This window comes from Hibiscus syriacus, unplaced genomic scaffold, assembly GCF_006381635.1.
Source record: "Hibiscus syriacus cultivar Baekdansim isolate YM2019G1 unplaced genomic scaffold, ASM638163v2 tig00111013_pilon, whole genome shotgun sequence".
NCBI classification, from domain to species: domain Eukaryota; kingdom Viridiplantae; phylum Streptophyta; class Magnoliopsida; order Malvales; family Malvaceae; genus Hibiscus; species Hibiscus syriacus.
The window spans coordinates 18,207-38,426 of record NW_024062953.1 but is presented as its reverse complement, the minus strand read 5'-3'; the positions used below and the strand labels follow the sequence as shown (position 1 = coordinate 38,426).

General features: G+C 35.8%; 1 protein-coding gene across 1 annotated transcript; it reads left to right on the top strand.

Annotated features, from left to right (window-relative positions):
- The first annotated feature begins 10,297 nt into the window (after positions 1–10,297).
- Positions 10,298–19,892, top strand: LOC120150010 (riboflavin biosynthesis protein PYRR, chloroplastic). The gene is given in 10 exon segments (XM_039162707.1): positions 10,298–10,755; positions 11,488–11,622; positions 12,365–12,464; positions 12,593–12,718; positions 12,822–13,135; positions 13,594–13,713; positions 14,126–14,371; positions 14,446–14,509; positions 14,512–14,570; positions 19,504–19,892. Coding segments are annotated over 10 exon segments (1,776 nt in total). The 5' UTR covers positions 10,298–10,407; the 3' UTR covers positions 19,768–19,892.
- The last annotated feature ends 328 nt before the right edge of the window (positions 19,893–20,220 follow it).

Below are 20,220 nucleotides of genomic sequence, written 5' to 3'. Positions count from 1 at the left end.
TTTATGGGGATTTAAAGATTTAGAGTTTTTGAATGAAATATTGAAATAAAGTGTATATTGAGAATTGAAAGTTGAATTTGACTTGTAATCAAGTTAATTAAGGGATAGGAAGTGTTAGAATAGGAATTTGAACATGTTGCAAAACTAGTAGAATTTTTGTAATTTCATAGGAATGACTATATTTGAAGTTAAAGAAGTGATTATGGAATAGAAATAAGTTTAAGTATGTGTATTAAAGTTAGGAGTATTAAGGGAGGTAAAATAGGAAGGTTTGAATTGAAAATTGATGATTTTCGAGCTTAGAATGCAATTTCTGGGTAGAGGGAACCGATACCCTATGAATGGGAATCGATTCCCCTTCTTGAACGAAAAATTTCCAGAATGTTAAGGGGGTACCGATTCCCCTGGGGGGGTATCGATTCCCCCCTAAATGAAAATTCAGAATTCGATTTATTAAACCGGTTTAAGTTATTAACATCAAGTTTAAAGTTTAGGCTTCTGATAGTTGTTTTGAAATGATATATTTATGTAGATATTGAGCCTAAACAAGTTCTGGAATAATCGAATCAAAGCAAGGCTAAGGTGAGTGCAATTTAAATTGTACTTATGTGATTGATCAAACATTGGCTTGCGATGAGTCAATGATAGAGTTACTATGGTAAGAAGTACTTATATAATGTTATGTGATTACTCTGTATGCATTAGTACATAGAAATGGATGTATGTTTATATGTTACATGATTTACATGCTTACATGAAAATGCAACATATGATATTAGATATGTGTTTACACATACATTTGGTATGTGATAGAAGAGAAGGAACATGTGATTATGAGATCAAGGATTACACGTATATGTAATACGTGACTGAAAAGAAACGATATGTGTTTATAAGAGTAAGAATATGAATAAGTAATGTGAATGGTCATAAATGATAATGCCCATGTTATGTGATATGAGAGCTAGGGTATAGTTGGCATGCCAAGGGTCGAGGGTTACCTATGTTCTTCGGGACATATGGACTGTTTACCTATGTTCTTCGGGACATATGGACTGTTTACCTATGTTCTTCGGGACATATGGACTGTTTACCTATGTTCTTCGGGACATATGGACTGTTTACCTATGTCCTTCGGGACATATGGACTGATTACCTAGGTTCTTCGGAATCTATGGACTGGTCCTTCGGGACATTGATCGAGCTGTTGTGACAGCATAGTGGTGCACAACCTCAATGTACTCACATACCTTGAGTTCTCAAAAGTATACATGGGCTAATACATGGTCTTTACAGAGAGTAAATGGACTAGGTATGTTTTGTTGTGAAGTAGTATATGTGTTCCATGGTATGTAGAGAAATGTTCGATATATGTAGTTATACGATAAAGAGGTACTAAAAGTATTTATATTATCTCAGGTTATCATGTATACTGAATTATATGCGACTCGATTGAATTCATAGATTGAATGTTTATATTTATGAGAAATGCATTATTGTTATTATGTTTTTGCTTCACTAAGTCTATGACTTAGCGTGTAAGTGATTTACACGTAGGTACTGAGAAGCAGAAGGATCAAAGCTAAGTTCAAAGTAACAACATATCTCTGCCCAAAGACCAGATCAGAAGTAAATTACACAGTATGTATTATTATGATAAATAGGTTGGCATGTAATTAAAGTAGGTCAATTAGGTATTATGCTCTGATCGAGTTTTGTAATCTTTTAAACATATATATATAAGTACAAATGCAAAGAAATGAACTGTTAAATTTTTACGAGTGTTATGTACAATTTACGAAAAATCACGGTAACAGGTTACTGTATCACTGTTCATATCGTATTTCACCGTTCATAAAAACGTTTTTATCTCAAATTTTTATACAACACACAATTGAATAATATTTGACTGTATTTTCTTAATATAAATTCAAATGTTCAGTACTTTTACAAGAGTAAAGGTTTTGAAAATGTCAATGTGACATCTCGGACCCGTATTCAAGTCGGGTACGGGTTGGGGTGTTACATTTAATGGTATCAGAGCTACGGTTAGCCGATTCTCGGCATAAACAAGAGTCTAGGGTGTCTTATAATGTATACATGCCAACAAAATAGTGAAAACTTCTGATCTGGTATGGTAATGAGTATGTTGTTTTGCTAATAGAACGATATGTTTATTCTTAATAGATGTCCGGACATGATAGTTATAGAAGTCAAGCGGGAGATGATCGGCCCGCTGAGAGCAGTAATTCACCTGCCCTGGCCAGGCAAGGTGAAGAACAGACACCTTCTGGAGTGCCTGTAACTGATCAAGATGTGTTCTTTAGAACATTAGATGCGGTATTGACGCGTTATCAACCTCCTGTTACTTCAACTCCAAGAATGAATGTTGCAAAGGAGTTGAAGGGTTTAGGAGCTACAGAGTTTAAAGGGGAAGCCGAAGAAGGTCCTGTTGCTGCGGACCTTTGGCTTAATGATGTAAAAATTATGTTAGATGGATTCCGCTGTTCTAATGTAGAGAAGTTAGATGGAGTGGTCTCCTTGCTTCGTGGGCAAGCGAGAATTTGGTGGACAAATGTCACTTTGAGAATGACCCATGATCAAGTGACATGGTCTTTGTTCTTAGAAGAGTTTAAGCATAAGTATATAGGAGACCAATTTATCCGTCAAATGAAGCAAGAATTTTTGAATCTGAAACAGATGAATCGCACAGTGTATGAGTACGAGTGCGAGTTTAATAAGTTAAGTCGTTTTGCGGCTGAGTTGATTCCAACAGAGAAGGATGTGTGTGAGTGGTTTGTAGAGGGCTTGCACCCAAGGTTGAAAGAAATGCTAATAGTATTGAACTTGTCCTCATTTCAAGAAATAGTAAATCGTGCTAAAGCTCTAGAGAGAGCTCAGAATGAAAGGTTTGGGGATCAAGAACCCAATCATCTAAAAGAACCGGGGCTTTATCGAGTTCTGCACCACCCAAGAGGGGTAGAGATTCTGGTACTTCGTCTCAGGCAAGGTCTGGAGGGGTAGAATCCTCCGTTAGAGAATCAAATCAGAGGAAAGTTAGACATACCCAATCAGTAGGGTTTGGTGAGGACAGAACCCAACAGAGACATTGTCAGACTTGTGGAAAATATCATGGTGGAATATGTAGAGTAGAATCCGGAGCTTGTTTCCGATGTGGTGAAATGGGACATTTTGTAAGAGATGCCCATTGGGGAAAGGAGAATCAGTACAGTCAGAACGATCTGTTATGATACCTGGGAGAGGGAGAGGAGAGGAGGAGCCAACCTGAATCTTCTACTCAGCAAGAAATACGCTCCACTGCTCGAATGTAATATCAATACCAATGAAGATTTTGATGATCCGGAGATAATAGCAGGTATCTTTCTAGTGTGAAATAAATACATTATGATAATGATTGATTTAGGCTTGCATGTTTATATATATTGGTGGTAAATTGGTGAAAGAATTGAGAGTTCAACTAGAAGTTATTTATAGTATATGACAGTGACATATATATTAGGGTACAGTGTATGGATAAGTAGATATATTGAAAGTGTCCCATTATAATTCGGAGAATTAATTCCTTACTAAATTGATGAATTGTTATTCAATGAGTTTGAAGTAAGATTGGAAATAAACCAGTAGTGTGATGTTAGAGGATTTATATCGTTCTGAAATAGAATAGTTTCTTTGCTGCATTGAGGAAATAAGGTATAGGGGATGATTCTTATAAGGAGAATATTAATAGATCGAATGATGCAGAATATTGTTATAGGAAAGTTTAAGAATATGTACATCAGTGATTTACATTATAGATGGATGATTGGTATGGAGTGATGAAACTAGAGGTTACTGTCTATATAATGAGTTACATTATATGGATTTTAAGAAAGGTTAAAGTAAAATGCGTTGGAGATGTAGACAATATCTTATCTCCTGGTGCAATGAAAATTCGAGGACGAATTTTCTTAAGGGGGGGAGATTTGTAACATCCCAAAATACGGGTAAGTGACCAAAATTGTAAAATTCCAGAATATGGTGATTAAAGTATAATAGTTTAATAGTTTAATGATTTGTTCAGAAATATTTCCTAAAAGTTTATTGTAATTATCTAAAGAGTTAAAGGGCAAATTGGTCATTAGACTTGAAAATATAATTAAATGATATATATATGGATAAGGATGGAGATTTTTCCAGAAGAATCTATTCTCTCTTTTCCTTCTTCATTTTTCTCTTCTTCACGTGTGAAGCCAAGCAAAGGTGAGTTTCTCTTGAGCTGATTATGGGCGGAAATTTAAGTTTAGTTTTGATTATTAGATGCTAAGTAAGATTAAGGAAGGATTAATTTGCTTTAAAACAACAAAATGAAGAGTTTATGGGGATTTAAAGATTTAGAGTTTTTGAATGAAATATTGAAATAAAGTGTATATTGAGAATTGAAAGTTGAATTTGACTTGTAATCAAGTTAATTAGGGATAGGAAGTGTTAGAATAGGAATTTGAACATGTTGCAAAACTAGTAGAATTTTGTAATTTCATAGGAATGACTATATTTGAAGTTAAAGAAGTGATTATGGAATAGAAATAAGTTTAAGTATGTGTATTAAGTTAGGAGTATTAAGGGAGGTAAAATAGGAAGGTTTGAATTGAAATTGATGATTTTCGAGCTTAGAATGCAATTTCTGGGTAGAGGGAACCGATACCCTATGAATGGGAATCGATTCCCCTTCTTGAACGAAAAATTTCCAGAATGTTAAGGGGGTACCGATTCCCCTGGGGGGGGTATCGATTCCCCCCTAAATGAAAATTCAGAATTCGATTTATTAAACCGGTTTAAGTTATTAACATCAAGTTTAAAGTTTAGGCTTCTGATAGTTTTTTGAAATGATATATTTATGTAGATATTGAGCCTAAACAAGTTCCGGAATAATCGAATCAAAGCAAGGCTAAGGTGAGTGCAATTTAAATTGTACTTATGTGATTGATCAAACATTGGCTTGCGATGAGTCAATGATAGAGTTACTATGGTAAGAAGTACTTATATAATGTTATGTGATTACTCTGTATGCATTAGTACATAGAAATGGATGTATGTTTATATGTTACATGATTTACATGCTTACATGAAAATGCAACATATGATATTAGATATGTGTTTACACATACATTTGGTATGTGATAGAAGAGAAGGAACATGTGATTATGAGATCAAGGATTACACGTATATGTAATACGTGACTGAAAAGAAACGATATGTGTTTATAAGAGTAAGAATATGAATAAGTAATGTGAATGGTCATAAATGATAATGCCCATGTTATGTGATATGAGAGCTAGGGGTATAGTTGGCATGCCAAGGGTCGAGGGTTACCTATGTTCTTCGGGACATATGGACTGTTTACCTATGTTCTTCGGGACATATGGACTGTTTACCTATGTTCTTCGGGACATATGGACTGTTTACCTATGTTCTTCGGGACATATGGACTGTTTACCTATGTCCTTCGGGACATATGGACTGATTACCTAGGTTCTTCGGAATCTATGGACTGGTCCTTCGGGACATTGATCGAGCTGTTGTGATAGCATAGTGGTGCACAACCTCAATGTACTCACATACCTTGAGTTCTCAAAAGTATACATGGGCTAATACATGGTCTTTACAGAGAGTAAATGGACTAGGTATGTTTTGTTGTGAAGTAGTATATGTGTTCCATGGTATGTAGAGAAATGTTCGATATATGTAGTTATACGATAAAGAGGTACTAAAAGTATTTATATTATCTCAGGTTATCATGTATACTGAATTATATGCGACTCGATTGAATTCATAGATTGAATGTTTATATTTATGAGAAATGCATTATTGTTATTATGTTTTTGCTTCACTAAGTCTATGACTTAGCGTGTAAGTGATTTACACGTAGGTACTGAGAAGCAGAAGGATCAAAGCTAAGTTCAAAGTAACAACATATCTCTGCCCAAAGACCAGATCAGAAGTAAATTACACAGTATGTATTATTATGATAAATAGGTTGGCATGTAATTAAAGTAGGTCAATTAGGTATTATGCTCTGATCGAGTTTTGTAATCTTTTAAACATATATATATAAGTACAAATGCAAAGAAATGAACTGTTAAATTTTTACGAGTGTTATGTACAATTTACGAAAAATCACGGTAACAGGTTACTGTATCACTGTTCATATCGTATTTCACCGTTCATAAAAACGTTTTTATCTCAAATTTTTATACAACACACAATTGAATAATATTTGACTGTATTTTCTTAATATAAATTCAAATGTTCAGTACTTTTACAAGAGTAAAGGTTTTGAAAATGTCAATGTGACATCTCGGACCCGTATTCAAGTCGGGTACGGGTTGGGGTGTTACAAACTGGCTTCTTGGATGACTCTAGCAAGGAGGTAAGGAAGAAGACAATGAAATCAGAGAAAAAAGAGAAAGAAAAGGGAAATTAGCTTTTTCCTATAATCTTGCCCATTTAATGGATTTCAACCTTTCAAACTCTCAAGGTCTAATTCAAATATTGGTCCTTACTCATTTGCCCTCAATTCAAAAATTCCATTTTAAAGCTATTTGGACTCCTATCAAATTGGTCCAAATTTGACCTAACAACTCTAATTAACTAATTACACTGGTCCATAAACTTCTTGGGTCAACTCATATCCATTGACTCAAAATTCCGGGCATTAGGATCGATCCTGATAATATCGACAATAATACGTTATATTTTATACTAAATTAAACACATAATTTTCCTTTCTAACTTTCTAAAAATTTTCATTTTGGCTCCCTATAATTTTAGTATCCTTTTAAAATTTTACAATGTAATTATAATCTAAACAACAATATTTTTTTAATTTCCTTATTTAAAATCCCAGTTTTCTCTTAAAGGGATAATTTCTGAAATTTTTATTTTAGTATATGTATTTTAATTTTCATGCAATTTGATCTAGTCCCAAATTTATTCATTTTTACTATTTTTGAAATACTAAAATCTAATCCCTTAAAATTCTCTATTTTCACTAAAAGAATTGATTTTTTTTAAAAATATTTTAATTTAGTCAAAGCGAAACATTGAAAACCGAAAGGGAAACAAAAAAAATTATTTTAATCTTTACACTTTAACTTTAATTGTAAAAAAAATTGTTATACCTCTCTGACGACTTTAACTAAAATTATCATACTTCAAAAAGATTTCGAGATATTATAAAACGTAGGACTGTAAATGAGATGAGACAGATCGTGAGCTACTCGAGATCGACTCGATCAAGACTCGATAAATACTCGGATCGAATGGACTTGACTCAAGCTCGAGGTCGACTCGAGTTCTTAACGAGCCGAAACGCGCTACTCGATATTCGACTCGAAAAGCTTGTGAGTAGCTCGAAAAAATGTTATATTATAATTTTAGATTTTTAAAATTACATTATTAAAAATATATTAAAAATACATTATTGATAATTATAAAATTTTAAAAATATATTAAAAATTCTATAATACAACTAAACCATATTGTAATGCATTTAATATCAATATACTATATTGTACTTACCTCATAAATCGGTACCAAGTCGATTAATTAATGTATTTGTAATTAACCTTAGGCCCTAAAACCTAAACCATAATCCTAAACCCTAACCTTAAATCCTAAACCATAAACCCTAAAAAATATACTTGAAATGTATTATTTATTTGTACCATTCAGTATCCAATGAACTTACCATGACTACCTGAAAAAACATTTCCCATATGCTTTTACATACACATGCAAGAAAATTTCCTAAATGTCTTCTTTGGCAGTGGTTGCTACTTCCAGGTTGGGAACTCAGTAAAGCTTGGAATGTCAATTCCTTCTGCCTATAAAACAACATTAAGTACTTGGGCGTCATGGGTTAAGAACACGATTGACGCCAACATAACACTTGTCGTCTTCCGAACATTTGAGTCATCGCACTGGAGGTAACCAATAATACTATGACACTTGCACCTATGACTGAGCGGAATGCTCTGATGCACCATAATGCTCTTTCAGAAAACACATCAAATGGTTGCTAAATTAAATAAGTTTTTTGTCCTTATTTTGGATTGCCATCCTTTTAATCAGTGGCATACACACACATATATTGCAGCTTTTTCTCTTTTTCAACAAACAATCCTGAATTGATTTCTATGTACAATTTGAACTGCTTCACAACTTGATATCTGCTTCACAATTTCCCAAATATTTTTTTCATTCTTCAATCTTCTAATAAAAAGGCTTTGGAGTTGGGTCTATTTCATGGGTTCCTTGCGCGGTCAATAATCTAATACCATTTATCTACATATTATCTATTACAATATTCGCTTATTTGGTTAATTTCCAAATGAACTATGTTTGTCAATTTACAAATCATTACTATTTTTTGGTTTATGCATCAGTGAAAAATCCCGCAGGTTTTGCAATGTGACCCAAAATCCATTGTCAGAAACCGAAGGAAGGGATCAAAGCATTTTCTCAGAGACTGTATTTGATGTGGTAAAGAATATGACTGTCCCCATAACCATTATGCATGTAACTTCAATGTCAGCCTTCCGGAGAGATGCACATGTGGGTGGGTGGAATGACAATCCGTTGGTACCTGATTGTAGCCATTGGTGTCTTCCTAGCTTACTTGATGTCTGGAATGAAATTTTCCTCTTGTACCTGCTTGCTGATTATGGACTTCCTGCAGGGAACGGAAAGCAAGTTGAGTTCATTTCCTTTCTAGTTTCACTTCTTTCTGTTGTAATTTTTTACACTGCTCAGTTTGATATTTATCTTCTAAGATGAATGCAAACTATTAGAGGCTTGAATGGCTTGCTTGTGTTCCTTTGTTACTGTAGTCTACGTTACTTGGGTTGGAGTATAAATGTTGAATACGGGTATATATTTTACTTGGGTGTTCCATGTATTTGGAGGTCATATCCTCGAATAAATGTTTCAGACACTAGAGCAACATAGACTAGGTTTGCTTGTGTTCATCTTCGATTCTCGACACTGTTTTTTTCAACAAAGATAGTGTTGATTCATGGAGTTCCATGCAATCTTGCAATGCTCCTCTTTGTTTCTCGACGATCACGTTTCCATTTTCGCCATTGGAGAATAAACTTGTTAGCTTCGTAGCCTCGGATAGTGCAGTGTTGAGGGTTTGAAGGAGGTAGAAAAGCATGTTGAGACTGATGTTTAGTGAAATGGAAAGCTTCAGTGAATCGAAACAAGAACCTGGGTATGGAGTTGATTTATAGAAGCTTCGTATGGAAGTGAGATTTGGGTTTAGAGATTTGTTGAAGAAACGTTGAGAGAGAAAGTTGAAGAGAATAAAAAGAAGATGAATATTGGTATAATGATGGAAGCCATTGAAGGCTATTGCATAAGCTAATAGGATCTTTTTCTGTTTTTATATACCAATGTTAGATCAGATAAGGCAAATTGTTGAGATTGTCAAACTTAGCGTTGAACTTGAGTTGGTTTGATATCTCACATCGTTGGTTCTTGGAAATAAGGGGGTAAAGTGAGTGTATAAAAGTAGATGGGTTTCAACAAAAGAAAATAAAACCCGTCGAGCTCAAAATCGAGCTTGAATCGAGCTCAAAATCGAGCTTCAATCGAGTTCGAGTTTCGAGCTTCAGTCGAGCTCTTGATTTTTTTTGAGTTCGAGCCTTTTTGAGTTCGAGTCGAGTTTCAATATTATCTTTTGAGTTCGAGTCGAGTTTCAATATTATCTTTCGAGTTCGAGTCGAACTTGAAAATTTTAGGCTTGTGAGTTTTCGCGTCAAGTTGAGCTTATATTTATAGTTTTCGAGTTCGAGTCGAGCTCAGTAATACTCGAACTCGACTCGGCTCGTTTACACCCCTAATTATTAAAAAGTATCCGCAATCACTTAAATAAGTAATGAGTAAATTACAACAATGATCATTAATATTTAAGTAATTTTTTATTTATTCATTAAAGTTTTAAAAGTATCAAATTAGTTATTAATATTATCGATTTATAACAATTATCATTTTGTAAAGAAATTGTTTAAATATATTGAAGATGGTGAGATGTTTGAAAAATATAAATTAAAAAGCTTTTGATATAAATGAGATGTAAAATCATTATTAAGAGATCTATTTGATATTTTAATGTAGTTTAAGGGTAAAATTAAATATTAATTTGTTAACGTTGTCACGTCACCAAATTAACCGAGATGATGATGAAATAAATATTAGAAAATTTTAGTAGATGGGTTTGGCATAGTCGGGTCGAATGTGAATGTGGAAATAGCAAACATACCAAATACTTTGGATTTCCAGAATCTGCTATCTTCACAAATACAGAATCCAGATAGTTTGAACTTTGAAGATCAGTACAAAGCTGAAATGGCGCTCTCATTTGCGGTTGCAGCTTACTCATCTCCAATTATGTGCAAACCCACCAACGTCAACAACCATTCTCACCTCCAAGATTTGTCCTACATCCGACGCGCCGCTCAGATATCCGACAAGTCGGCGGGCTATACTTCCCCGCACCCCAATTTCGGATGTGTTATCGCCACACAATCAGGAGACGTGGCCGGGGAAGGCTACCTGTATGCCCAAGGTACAAAACCGGCGGAGGTACTCGCTGTTGAGGCCGCCGGCGAACGGTCTAGAGGCGCTACGGCTTATGTTAACATGGAGCCCGGAGATTGCCATGGGGACCACACCGCTGTTTCTGCTCTGGTTCAGGTTTTAATTTCCTTCTTTGTTTTCTTCCATATCTTGGGGATGAAGAGGGTGTAGCATCTCACAGGGAAAAATTGCAATAGCTACCCACATAGCAATGATTAACATACCAAAATTTGTGTATCCTTAAACTAGTGTATGATTGCACACGTTTTCTGCATTGAAAGAATCTGTTTAATTAGTTTTATACCAATACTTTTGCATGTTTCTTTAGCCTAACAATTACGGATATTTACGGTACTAGGTAAGTTGAGTATGTGCCAAATGCTTGATGGGTCTGTTTACAATTGCGTAATCTGGTTTGGTATTTCATTTAGAGGTTTTCGGGTGCACCACGAACTCCTCTAGAGTTAATAAGGAAGTGGAGTTGAATGCTTCAGAGCTACATTTTATGCCAAAAAACGAACACAGAGAATGTACTTTACAGCAAGGTGGACAAGTTTATGTTTGTTTCTGAAGCCACAATTGACTGATGAAATTAGGAGTAGAATTAGTGGTTCTGTCTACAATGACCTTTTTGATTTTTGAGACTTAAGTTAAAGTTCCTTTTAAATCTTGGATTTTTAATCCTGTTTTGTTTTTAATTTATCTTGGTTACTTATATTTTGTTTCTTAATTCCACGAGCAGTTTCTAGCAGTTACTTTCCTGTGTTGTAACTTCACTTGGCAGATATAATTTCTTTTATTTTCATATTGTTCTGTCAGCACCCAGATCATTGATATTCTGTAAATTAGGCAGGGATCACTAGGGCTGTTATTGGAATGAGACATCCTCTTCAGCATCTTAGAGGAAATGCCATACGTGCATTAAGGAGTCAAGGTTTGCAGGTTGATGTTCTAGGAGAGGATATGCAAAGTAAACTTGTGGAGGTATAACTTAATTGCATGTGGGGCATGTTTTTTGTTCTTTTGCCTCGATCTTGCTGGGAAGAGTTTTGATATCAAGTTATTACAATAGTAATGTTCACACTTCTATCTTGTTTTCTCTGCCTATTTTAACCTGTTTCCTTCGTTTGAGATACGACCTTGTAACAATAATTTGACTTAAATCTGCAACATACAACTGTATGTGTTTCTCGTATTGAAAAGCTTATTATGCATATCTGTAGCTCTTCGATTTTTACAGCTCTGCTTACAGCTGATATTGCTGGATCAGAAGTGCTGTTATTTATTTGTAGAGTTTCTTCTTGGACTATGTACAACCTTAATCACTGTGATAGTTTATCTTCATGCACCTGCCTTGTCAGAGGAAAAGGAGAACACCGTACTGTATAACTGTTTGAAGAATGTAATATTTTGTTCTCTTTGAAAGGTTTCAAGTTGAAAAGTTGATTAAGAGTGTGTATTCTGAAATCATGGTTTCCAGAGAAGAATGGAATAGGACGTTTAATGTTGGGAATGATTCGAACTAGATAGCAAAGTATTTCTGGTCAGGGATAGCAAGTATCCAGAAGATTACAATCTTTAGTGGATGCTGCAGCTGTATCAAGTTCATCATCTAATTTTTTTGATGTTCTATCAGTATCATGATTGTTCTTTGTATTGTAATGCTGCCTATCAAATGAAAAATGCTTTCCATTATACTTGATATATCTGAAACTTTGTATTGTAGGAAGCTCGAAAGGCATGTCTCCTTGTCAACTTACCTTTGATCTATAGAGCTGCTTCTCGTGTTCCATTTTCCGTTCTTAAGTATGCAATGACCCTTGATGGTGAGTATTATGCATTTAAGTAATTTTAAATTTTAATAGCTTTACTTAAAGGTTGTTAAAATATTATCTTTTTGACTTAGCTTTTAAATATATGGGTCACTCCTGACAATCTTCCTTGGATGGAATAGGAAAAATAGCTGCAAGTAGCGGACATGCAACGTGGATAAGTAGCAAGTTGTCTAGGAATCGAGTTTTTGAATTGCGGGGTAGAAGTGATGCTGTTATAGTTGGAGGGAATACTGTGCGTAGGGACAGTAAGCATCATGAACACCCACTTCTTCCCCTTTGTGTGATAAGGTGGTGGACTAAGCTTAGAATGTTTTTGTATTACCTACCAATTTTTTTGTTTTAATGTAGACCCAAGGCTGACTGCAAGACATGGAGGTGGGCATATGCCAATTCGAATTGTACTGTCTCAAACGCTTGATCTTCCTGAGGAGGCAAATCTTTGGGACCTATCTGATGTATCTACTGTAGTTGTAACACAAAGGGGAGCCAGGAGGAGTTTCCAGAAATTTCTTGCATCTAAAGGAGTTGAGGTAGTGGAGTTTGACATCTTAAATCCCAGGGATGTAATGGAATATTTTCACGACCGAGGGTACCTTTCCATTTTATGGGAGTGTGGAGGAACTTTGGCTGCATCTGCTATTTCATCGGGTGTATTGCACAAGGTTATTGCAGTCTTCTCATTTGTTTTTAATTATTTTTTAACTTAAAGTGGGGCTGTTCTAGTGGATAGAATTAATCCTTTGACATATTGTGTAGTCTCAATACTTCTCTTTCAATAGAACATCAAGTCTTTCTCTGGATCTTGTGATATGATCCGTATCCATATTATGATTTATATGTTTTTCTCTTAAAAATGGGCGAATATGTCATTACTGGTAATAGTAGTTTACTAGTTCAGTCCGACGTCTCTACCTAGAAACCTGCTGACTTTTTCAAGGAAGACAGCTATGTGTCAACTGCTGTTATAAGCTGCTACTCAACTGTTTAAACTTTCTATTGCAATTTTTGCGTGCTATGAATCAAGGATTCTGCAACCTCTTAGGGCATAGAGATATAGTTCCAAATATTGCTTCTGGTACTCAGTCACTTATTCATTTATCATTTGCCCTTCTGATTGCAGGTTTTTGCATTTGTTGCCCCTAAAATTATTGGTGGGAAGAATGCTCCTTCTCCTGTGGGTGAACTTGGAATGGTTGAGATGTCTCAAGCACTGGATTTGATTGATGTTTTCTTTGAGCAGGTTGGTATCTTGAACCTTTTGTTCACTATTAATGGTAAATGTATGAATTGAGTAGTGACTTTATAACTGCAACATCAACAGCAGCAAAACAATGATAAAAACAACAGCAACAAAAAGGAAATGTGATGTAAGTTTGATAAAAGATTGGTGTTGTTTCCCATTGGAGCATTGTGTGGTGCGACGAGGTGGGGGCATGTCAGAAATTTTAGTCTGATTATGTTGTTCCCTGTTTGTTTGTTGTCTTTAGGAAGTTGCACAAGTACATTTCAAAGTTCAAATATTTGAACAAACTTGCTTGTTATTATGAAGTTTCCTCAGCATGCCCCATTTGGCTTTTCTTCTGTACAAGACCTCTTTTTGACCTTATATTCATCTTTGTGTTGCATTTTTTACTTCTAGCTTTTTATTACAGATTGGACCTGATATGCTCATCAGTGGATTTCTTCAGCCTATACCAGATTTAACACCTACTATTCCTTCAGAAGATGAAACCTTTGCTATTGACCCAACTGTTACTCGTTTTGAGTCGAGCATCGTATTCTTCTATAAAACATGGGATCCTTATGGTGCTTTCTCAAACTTTTCTCCTCATCCTATTCAAATGCCTGATGAAGATGGCGATTATGCCACTTGGTTGAGCGTAGAACATTATTACCAGGTATTTCCCAATATTTGGAAGCTCCATTACTCCTAACCACGTTTACATTCATTCAAGCTCTCTTCTACTTTTAGGCAAACAAGTTTATTGGAGTCAGCAATCCTCTAGAACAGGATTGCATAGAAAAGATAAAATCAGCAAAAGTCCAGAAGAAGCTGCTCGAATGGGAAGGTTAATGCAGAGGCAGCAGCCTCATCTGGTATGCTTAACTGAAAATCTGAACATTCTTCTAGTCTTCATGTTGCTAGTATAGCTTAAAACTCATTCATAATATTACATGGAAGCCTATAGTTTCTAGTTTCATTTTTATGCCTAACCTAATTAAATATTACACGGGTAATTCTGAATTGGTCTATACAGGGATGCTCAAATCTGCTGTTCATATAGCATCCATTGTTTATGGACATGTTGAGTTTCTGGTATTTAACCTATTAACAACCATCAAGAGGCCTAGAAATTGGTTGTCTTGGCATAGAACAATATGCTGTTATTTTGGATGCTGCAAATTTCTGAAAATTAAATGTCATTCTACATATAACACTTTCAGAAAGTCTAGGATTCATCTTCTGCCCTACCCTTTGAGCAATGGGAATGGCTAGCAGGGTTAAGGTTGCAAGTATGTCCAACTCTTAACACCTGTGAACTATGTTACTGTGACTTCGTTTTTTTTATAGGAATTGAAGGCCTCATTAAAAACCCCCTTCTTGATTAAGGAACTCAGGAGTTCCTTCATCAGAGGAAGGAGGAAAAGAGTGCCTTATACTTCATTAATGAAATACATAAGATTACAACATGAAGATAAGTCCCTTACAAAAACTCCTAAAAACCCAAAATAAAATACCCCTAAAACACACTGAAATTATCCAATGGCAGATTTAGCCAACCCATCAACCTCTATATTGGCTGTCCTAGCGACCCATCTAATAACACCCTCAACATCTTTAAGCTTAACTGCTATATCCCTGACAATGAAGACAAAAAAATGAGGACACAAAGTTCCATTCCTAATCCAATCAACTGCCAATTTACAGTCTGATTCTAATATCAACCGACCATTAACATCTCCTCTCACTGAATTAAAGAAAAGTAAGCCCTTCTGAATAGCCTTTAACTCCATCAAAATAGGTGGACCCGAACCAGTAGCCTCCTTAAAAGATCCTACAAGAAGACCTTCCTCATCTCTTAGAATACCCGCAACTCCACTGCTCTTCCAATCACAACTTGTAGCTGCATCCACATTCAATTTTACAAAGCCCTTAGGAGGGGGGACCAAGGAATTGTAGAAACAATCGATTTGTTGAGTGGGAAGCATGAATCCCCTAGGGAAGGGTCACCGATTAGAGAATCCATAGAAATAACAGAATCTGGAAACTTAGCTAAAAACCAAGATGCAAGTCGTACTCTTGCTAAGAAAAACAGGTTAGGTTGGTCAATCTTCCCTTTATCGAATACAATATCATTTATAGCTTTCCAAACAGTCCAAATGACAACGGCAGGAATAAACTTCCAAATGGCAGACCTAGGATTTAGATCTTCCCAAGCTTGGAGGAACTTCTGCGCATTCTCTTGAAGAACCACATTAAGACTCCAATACTGCACAAATTTGTTCCAAAGTGACCACACAACAGAACAAGAGAAAAATAAATGAGAAGAAGATTCATCCACCAAATTACATAAAGGACAAGAAAGTTCTACAATTCCCGTAACCCCTCTCTTAACCAGTTCAGACCTCACTGGCAGTTTTTGAAGAACTACCTGCCACATAAATAACTCAACTCTTGGTGGCACCAAACCTTTCCACACAATATTCTTCCAAAAAGAATTCTCCTTTTGAGCCAAGGAACAAGTCTTCATACATGAGTTTACAGAATAAACACCCGTTCCGTTTCCTTTCCATGTCAGACCATCGATTGCCTCTTTAAACAGACAGAAATTAGAAATGATAGACATCAAGTTAGCCCACTGTTCAAATTCCCAGTCTGCCAAACTTCTCCTCAACTGAATATTCCAAATCCATCCCAAAGAACTGAACTCGCCAAATTCAATCAGTTTTCCACTCTGGTTTGAAAAAATTGCAAACAACCTCGGAAAAGAGACCTTAAGAGGACAGTCCATTGCCCATTTGTCCTGCCAAAACCGAATAAATTGACCATTCCCAACTTGAACTCTGCACATGCTGCGAAAATTAGAGCCAAACGAGTCTTATTTAAAATAAGCATTCACCACCGAACTCCAAATTCAAGAAGCTTGAGCTGGGATTTTGCTATTGAACAATAATGAAAAAGGATCAATATTGTATTTAGAACATATCAGCCTCCTCCAAACTGCATCCTTATCATTAGCAAATCTCCAAGACCACTTCCCTAGTAACGCTCTGTTCATGTTACTAATATTAAGCACTCCTAAACCACCAGCCTCCTTAGATTTACACACGTTATGCCAACTAACCCAATGAATCTTATTTTTCTCCATTCCACCTCCCCATAAGAACTTAGACATGATTGAGTTGAGTTTGGAATTTACGGACGAGGGAGTTTTGAATAGAGACAAATAGTAAGTAGGAAGAGAACAGAGAATCGATCTCAAGACTAACCTCCCTGCCAAAGAAAGAGTGGCAGCTTTCCAACCTGCTAGTTTGTTGTTAAAATTTAATACAACCGGATCCCAAAGAGAGGTTGAATTCCGTGTTGCACCAAGAGGTAGACCTAGATAGTCAGAAGGAAATTTCCCCACTGCACAATCAATTGCCGTCGCCCACTCCTCAACCTCATCTGTAGCCATATTTACTCCAAATAACTTGCTTTTCTTGAGATTCAATTGCAGACCAGACATAACTTCAAACACTCTTAAGACCCTTTTAACATTTGAAATCTCCATTTTCGAAGCCCCACAGAAAATGATTAAGTCATTTGCAAATTGCAGATGAGATAAATTGAAAACAGACTCATTCCTCCCAATCTGCAGTCCACAAAACAGACCTTCAGAGACTGCCTTTAGAATCAGTAAATTTAGGAGCTCCCCAACTAAGTTAAAAAGCAAAGGAGATAAAGAACAGCCCTGACGGAGACCCCTTGCCATAGGAAATTCCTGAGAAGGGACCCCATTTATCAAAACTGAAATTGAAGCCGTTGTTACACATTGTTTTATCCAACTCCTCCATTTGAAGCCAAATCCCATTTTCTCCATAATCTTAAACAAAATAGACCAGTCCACAGTATCATAAGCCTTCCTAAAATCAACTTTAAACGCACATCCTTTAAGTCCCTTTTTCCTCCAAAAATCAACCCCCTCATTAGCTATTAGGGAACAATCCAGAATTTGACGACCTGGAATGAAAGCAAACTGCGTAGGACTTATTAAATCAGAAATGCAATTCCTTAATCTCCTCGATAAACATTTAGAAAGGATCTTGTACAATCCTCCTACAAGGCTTATAGGTCTATAATCATCTAATCCACTAATATTAGCCACCTTGGGAATAAGAGTAATGAAAGTATGATTTACTCCATGTTCCCAATCTTTCCCCAAATAAAAGTTATGAAAGAATTTCAGAATATCGACCTTAAGAACAGACCAAAATCTCTTGAAAAAGCCCATATTAAAACCATCTGGCCCGGGAGCTTTGTTGCTATCACACGATTGTAGAGTCTCCCAAATTTCTTCCTCCGTAAATTCTTTTTCCAGAATATCACTTTGCTCCACTGAAATTTTGGAAAAATTCAGCTTCATATCTTCCACTTCCAAGGTAGAACTTGAGTAATAAATTCCAAAAAAATGATCCTTGACACTATCTTTGATAACAGATGGATCTTGAGTGATCTCTCCATTGACATTCAAAGCACTCATGAAATTCCTTTTCCTCCTAATTGAAGAACAAGTGTGAAAAAATCTTGTATTGCGGTCCCCTTCATCCACCTATCTTGATCTCGATTTTTGAAACCATATCTGTTCTTCAATCTTGTACAGCCTCCATAATTCTGACCTCATAGAAATCAATTCTGCTCCCCTGTCACAACCATTTGAAACTTGCAGCTGCTGTAACTTTTCCTCTTCCAATTGAATCTTTTTTTCTAATTATGCAATCTGTACGGAAGGAAATTGGTCTCTCTTTCCCGCCCAATTTTTTATCGCCAGTTTAGTAGTTTTCAGGATAGATAGGATTCCTGCTCTCCTCTGTTCAGTCTTACATTCTTTAACAGTAGAATCAACTAAATTCTGAAAGCCTTCCTCCTCCATCAAATAATTAAATAGTTTGAAAGGTTTCTTACCCCAACTAACCCCCTCATTCTCAAGAAAAATGGCATTGTGATCCGACACTGACCTTGGTAACAAATATTGCGTAACATCAGGAAATGCTTCTAGGAAGTGAACATCCACTAGGAACCTGTCCAGTCTAACAAAGGTGGGAAAATCCTGGTTGTTACACCAAGTGAATCTGCCCCCATCTAAAGGTAAATTGATTAAACCTGTATGTTGAAGAAAGTGACTGAAAATCCTTATAGAACTTCTGTTTGGAGCTCTCCCCACCTTTTCTTCTTCTGAAAGATGCACATTAAAATCACCTCCCACACATAAAGGAATATTCTGACCACATAAAAACAGCTAACTCTTCAAAGAAGCTAGCTTTTTCTTCTTCAACACTAGGCCCATATACATTAATAAAACTACACCTAAATTTTGAAGTTCGAAATTTCCCGAAAACTGCAATAAACCTTCTGTTTATAATAAGATTATCCACTTTAAAAGTGGACTCATCCTAACAACTCAATAACCCTCCAGAAGAACCCACTGCTGGAGATTCTGCAAACCCTTGAAGAGTATTCAAACCACTCCTCCTGAGAAATTGTCTCTGAACCTTCTCCAATTTTGTTTCTTGCAGCAGAAGAAGTATATGACGTTTCTTTAAAACAAAATTTTGGACGTTTCTTTAAGACACGTGTCTGACACATAAACATGGGGATATGACCTTTAAAGATCCTCCAAAATGAAAAATTTAGAACATTCTGACCATACTAGTGTTAGAAAATCTCATTTTTGATTCACCCAAGTCCAAGTGACATAGCCTTTGAGTTGCTATATATGTCTTTCTCACATAAAACATGGGTGAAACCCTGATATGCAATACAATGCAGGTAAGATCTGATTGGGAAAGTGTGAAGATTGATGTTATGTACAGAGCACTGAAATGCAAGTTCTCGATATATCCTCACTTGAATTCCATGTTACTATCAACCGCCGGGTCGGTTCTAGTTGAAGCATCGCCTCATGATCTTTTCTGGGGCGGTGGTCGGGAAGGTGAAGGCCTGAATTATCTAGGCAGGTTGTTGATGCAGTTAAGGTCAGAATTTCTTGGGGAGTCATCTGCGGCAAGTGAAAACACCTGCATAGCTTTATGATGCACATAAAAAAGAAATTAAATTGATCCAGAATAATTTGTGCCAGTATATTATGGAACCATGTTTGATTTCTATGTTGTAACATTTTATATACACCATGTCATGTCATCTGAAGCATAATGGGAGTATCCTTGGCAATTGGCTTGAACTTCAAGTGAATTTTGGTCTCTGCAACAAAAGATGTTTATCCATTTCCTACTAAGATCCCTGCAAATGAAACAATTGATAATGGCGTCATCCTGGAAGCTGCCTCCGTACCGTAATTAACTTCGATGGATTTTGCATCAATAACTGTCCAAATCGTAGGCAACGATAATCAGATACGGACTCATAATTTTATGTTAAGGATGAATTTATAAAATTTTAAAGGATGAAAGTAGATTTTCAAATAGAAGATACAAAGAAAATATTTAAAATATATCAGAATTTAAAAATTTTAAGGTATGTCCTTTG